General features: G+C 38.1%; 2 protein-coding genes across 2 annotated transcripts in view; one reads left to right on the forward strand and one right to left on the reverse strand.

The window, feature by feature from the left end:
- Positions 1-3424: 3424 nt before the first annotated feature.
- Positions 3425-5266, reverse strand: part of BHLHE41 (basic helix-loop-helix family, member e41) — a 4783-nt gene continuing 2941 nt past the window's right edge. Inside the window, exon 5 of the mRNA XM_010856045.1 lies at positions 3425-5264. Within this exon, the coding sequence (XP_010854347.1) occupies positions 5068-5264 (197 nt within the window). The 3' untranslated portion in view covers positions 3425-5067. The remainder of the gene's footprint in view (positions 5265-5266) is intronic.
- The window catches only part of SSPN (sarcospan), a 145572-nt gene continuing 145461 nt past the window's right edge, over positions 5156-5266 (forward strand). The window contains exon 1 of the mRNA XM_010856004.1: positions 5156-5215. The gene's annotated coding sequence lies outside the window, so the exon portion shown is untranslated. The remainder of the gene's footprint in view (positions 5216-5266) is intronic.

The raw sequence follows: 5266 nt of genomic DNA on the forward strand, positions 1-5266 counted from the left end.
AACCAAGATATCCAAAACCCAGAGGCAGAGGAGATGGTACACCAGAATCAGGGGCCAGAGTCATCCATGAATCAAAATGCAGGATCAGTTTTCACTGAAGGCCATTGGTCCCCTATTCCTATCAACCTGAGAAAAAGAGTATTCATCAAATCAAATAATTGGCTTCTGGCATTGGAATTTATTTTGTAGTAGCTGTAAAATAAAACCATTTTTATGTAATAAAATGATTAAATATATAAAGTGTTTGAAGGCTTTTGCATAAGTGTTTCTGATATGGAATATTGCTGAGAATGTGAAAGTTAAAGGAAATAAATTGGCAAGACCAACATGTCATTGATTCTACAAGTTCACAGAATTTAGAGAAGTGCCCCTCAGGTATTCTGTTAGAATGTATTTATTCTCATTTTATACGCATTTCAAAGGGTGTGGTTTTGGTTAAATGGTTTCCCAGGCCACAGTAATTCAGAAGTAGCAAATTAGATAAGACTTGGAGGCAGAGGCTCTGACACATCAAGAAGTGAAGCTGGTAGCCTGACCCTGAGTAAAGAGACTGAAAAACCTATAAAAAAGCAGATATAAGGACTCAAAAAGGAATTTAGTGCAGGTGCCAGTCTTCCCAGATGATATTTGTAGTGCAAAAGTGATGTTTATAATGATGACCCTGAATTATTGAGAAAGGTTAACTACAGATAAGGTATTTCTTTCTAAGATACGTGTAACATATTTTATTAAGCTTTTCACTGAAATACTAAAGAAAAAATAAAGAAAAGATAGACAGTGTTGGCACCTGAACGCAGAAGCTTCTGTTCCTCAATCATTGTTTCATGGGGCACATATCATTCCCTGAAGTCACATAAATTGGACATCACTTAGTTCAAGATTTTAAACCATCAACTTTTATAAAGGTTTAGTTTTACATTTGTTCAGAGTTTTCAATATGGAATCACTGAACAAGTGCAAGAAACCTAATTTTAAGACAAACGTCCAATTCCTTTCCTGGAGCTTTTTTTTTTTTAAGTACATGCTGCACATGTTTTTTTAGTATAAATCCCATCCTAATCATAGAAAATATGTGATAATTTTCCATGTCAATCCCCTGTTAAATTCTATGAAAAACTGGAACTTACACTGGACTTAAGCATGCACTGTATGGGGAGTTACGCATCCTCACGGGGGTTTCCCAGGTGACCCTAGTGGTAAAGAATCCACCTCCCAATGCAGGCAGTGCAAGAGACGTGGGTTCGATCCCTGGGTCAAGAAGATCCTCTGGAAAAGGAAATGGCAACCCACTCCAGTATTCTTGCCGGGAGAATCCCATGGACAGAGGAGCTTGGTGGGCTACAGTCCATGGGGTCACAAAGAATCGGACATGACTGAAGTGACTTCACACACATATGCACTGTATACCCATTTGGACTTATTAAAACAGCACAGTTAGAACAATGGGTGGGCCTAAATACTGATCTGAGGGTCTAATAGGTTAAGAATTTTTGTTGAATGAAAAACATCAGATTGCTCTCTGAAGTAAAACACTATTATCACAATAATATAGCCAACTTTTGGCATTACAATGGGCTTAATTTGCTCATGAGGGCTCTGTTCATTTCTGTCTAAAGTAAAAAGTCCTGCCTAGTCTGTACAGCCTTGTCTTCTCAGAATCTCTACTCGAGTTCACCTCCCATGAAGAGGTTCAGAATTGACCTGTGACATGGGCAGGAACAGCCTGAGGCTTGACATACTTTTGAAAAAACCTCAGGTAATGGGCAATAACAAAAGTTGTGGACTGTATGGTTAGTAACAGAGAAGAAAATGAGAAATAGTTTTCACAATGCTAGAAACTAAATTCTAGCCATACTTTTGAGAGCTATTAAAATATAGTTCCTAGTGCCTTATAAACGTGCTTAGTCCTTTGGGGTAGGAAAGGATTTTTATCAGTTCAATATGAACTTTGCTAAGAGCTCTGTGTATGTAAAATTAATTGATATAATACTACATGTGTAAAAACATTATTGACCCAAGATTCATATTTGTCATATATTGAAAAATCACATATACTACAAAGGATCTAGGCTAAACTTCACAGCAATAGGTATAGAATCCTCTTCAGCAAATTATGACGACTTGTCTTTTGGTTCATTAAAATAAATCAATGACTAAAATAACATTTTTCAGATGCAGTACAGATAATATTATTTTGCAACTCTATCCTCAGCAGCTTTATCTTATTACCATGCTAGTATAAAGGCATTTGAAATAAAAATCTAATCTCTAAAATCTGATCTAACCCTAAGGTTTTTTATTACACCAAAACTATACAAATGCCAACATTTTATTATCCTGACTTACTTTGCATCTCTTTTGGCTATAAAACAGATTATTACAACATGTCATTAACATGTAGCTCGAAGTATTCAAAATGCTATTTTTTCCTTTATTTTGGTTTAGACAGAATATTTTTTTAAAGTTCAATAAGTTAAAATGCTCAAAAATCCTACATAGTTTTGCAATGTTAATATTTGTTTCCTTTGTTCCTGTGGCTTATTTGAATGCTGCCCAATCAAATTTGGTTTATTTGGTTCAAGATGCTGCAGTGGGAAGGAGTTCACTGACTGGGGAATACAACAGATCTGGCCTCTAGTGCTCGCTCTAGGTAGCTGTGTGACCTTGGGCAGATATCTGATCTCTCTGGGCTTCATTTCTATTTAAAATGCAGGGGGCTGGACAGCTGTTCTCTGAGCTTCCTTCCGGCTCCACTTTCTATGACTTGCAGTTTGGTTGCCATAAAGTCAGCAGAGGGAGCACTTTTTCTACATCTCATAAATTTTGACTATTATTTCAATACCTCTAAGAAATCAAGGGGTTTGTGACCATTATTGAAACTAGATATTGACAATCCTTCACACAGTTGGTATCAAATCTAAATCTGATTATAAACTTGAGAAAAGTCTAAAAATAATTATTTCTCTTACTTGAATTCCATAATAAAGTCCCACGAGAGACTTACTTTATAAAGCTTAAGAAGCTAAAATATACCGAGAAATTAGCCACTCCTAAGTGGTACAGTATTTATATAGGACCCAGTGAAAGAGAAACACCAGGCCATATATCAGAGGCTATCTGGTGTCAAAGATGAAAAGGGAAACACACCTCAATCATGAAAGCATTAGAAAACTGGGTGTGACATAAACAAACTAGGTGACTGACTGATAGGTTTTTCTTTTGCACTTCTCATGTAGATACATTGGGAACAAGCAAGTAGATACAGCTAGAACCTGGAGGCTTGCAAGACATCTGAAACGTGTGATATCAAGCCACAGACAAAGTTGGGTATCTGAGAACCTAAATGACCTTCATCCCTGTATTCCTAGATATCTTACAACTAATCAAGCATCCCTTATGCCTTTTTAATTATTAGACGATCTCATAGCATACATATATTAAAGTTTTTATTCCTTAGTAAGAATTTTAAAATCACAAAATAGCGTGGCAATATTTATTTTCGGTAATAGAATTTATGGAGTGCTGAAAATACTAGAATATAAAGATGATTTCTAGTTTATCTTCACATACTAAACTTTTCTAAACCAGCTGGTTTCTTGCAGACAGTATTTATTTTTTTTAATAATTTAAGACAGCATAAGCTTGTACCAAGCATAAGCATTATAACAAAAGTGCAACTTTTCAGCAAGTCCTCCCCCAAAGATATTTGAACTCAAAATATCATTAGCACTTATTTTCTCCCTACAAAAATAGCATGTCAGACATCATTAATTGGATGTATTAACAACTATGTACATAAGAGCCACCTTGTAGGCTAAGAGTTTAACGTTGTTTAAACACAGCGTTTGAGGCAAACAGTAGCAACAGCAGCAGCAAATGCACCAAACGGACTGAACGACCCAGATATTTTCTTCACTCATAGACTGTTGTGTCTCACCCCTTACATAACATTCAAGTGAGATTTCTCACAGTGCTACCTTGGCAACACACTAAAAATATCTAGACAAGGTCTTGGTTTAAGCCTTATTAAAAAAGCTTTCTTTGTGATTATCTAGTATCTGGTTTGGTCTCCAGAAAATACATAGACTTGGGAGATAGGAAGGCCTCACAGGGCTCCATTCCACATGTTTACTGCATTTCCAAAGGAAACTGTCCATTCCTTCCTCCTCCACTTTTGTGAATTAACAGAATATAGGATAAATCAGTTTGGACTTTTTAAAGTTCAGTGCACATTCTGTTTTTTTTTAACAGGAAGATGATACAAACTTAGAAACATGATGGATTAAATAATGACAGGGTAAGAACAGAGGCACTCAATTTCACATATATATCTATATATATGAAATTAAGATGAGTTAATAGATTCACGGTCAATTTCTCAATAAAGTGCTAGCAAATGTACTGAGAATGACTCTGGCCTTCCTCATCCATCTCTTTCCCTGACTTAGTTCCGACCATGGCCCAACTCCGCATCTCTTTTAAACGAGTGCAAGTACTAAGTAAGAGACACCACTCAAACTACTTCAGAATGGGTTGCAACGCGAGCGCCTGCACTCTCACCTCTTCCTCTTTGACAAATGCACGCCTTTAAAAAAGCTAAACATTATAAAATACTGGAGTAAGTCGAATTCGAAAAGGTCCTCCTTGTGCCTGTGGAAAACCTCCTAAAGCAGGCAGGACAGCTCTGAGACGCAGGCAGAGACCAGCTACCTGGGGTTCCACGTTACCTTCTCCTACCCTGGTTCAGAGAGCAGACCGTTCTCACTTCCTCGAGAATTCGGTTCTGTATTTTAAAAGAGAATGGAACGTGGCCTAAAAGAAGGCCAAACTTATTATGGGGAGTTCTTCAAAGAAAGAAAAGAATCGGTATCTAGGAGGTTCTTTGATAGCTGGTGGGGGAAAAAAGGGATGTAGGTGTGCGAAGGATAGTGGGCGGTGAGGGGTGAGCAAAACAGGAACTCCACATGTACACAAGACACCTGTGTTGTTGTGTTGGTTTTTTTTTTTTTTTTTTAAAGCCTGTCGTGCATCTCTTACACTTCCTCCCTTAAAAACGTTAAGGGTGTTTTAACTTATTAATATTATTATTCCGCGTGAACCCTGGTCCCCTCTCAAGTGGAGCACGGATTCAGAGGGTTTCCTTTGCTGGCTGCGAGGGATCTTCCTGAGCAGAGCTCTCCGGGTTCCCGGGCTCGCGAGCGCCGGCGAAGGGCAGGTGGGTGCGGCCGTGCGGGTGCGCGGGGTGCAGAGCCCCAGGGGGCGCCAC

Source organism: Bison bison, unplaced genomic scaffold (genome assembly GCF_000754665.1).
Source record: "Bison bison bison isolate TAMUID 2011002044 unplaced genomic scaffold, Bison_UMD1.0 scf7180017864370, whole genome shotgun sequence".
In the NCBI taxonomy this organism is placed as follows: domain Eukaryota; kingdom Metazoa; phylum Chordata; class Mammalia; order Artiodactyla; family Bovidae; genus Bison; species Bison bison.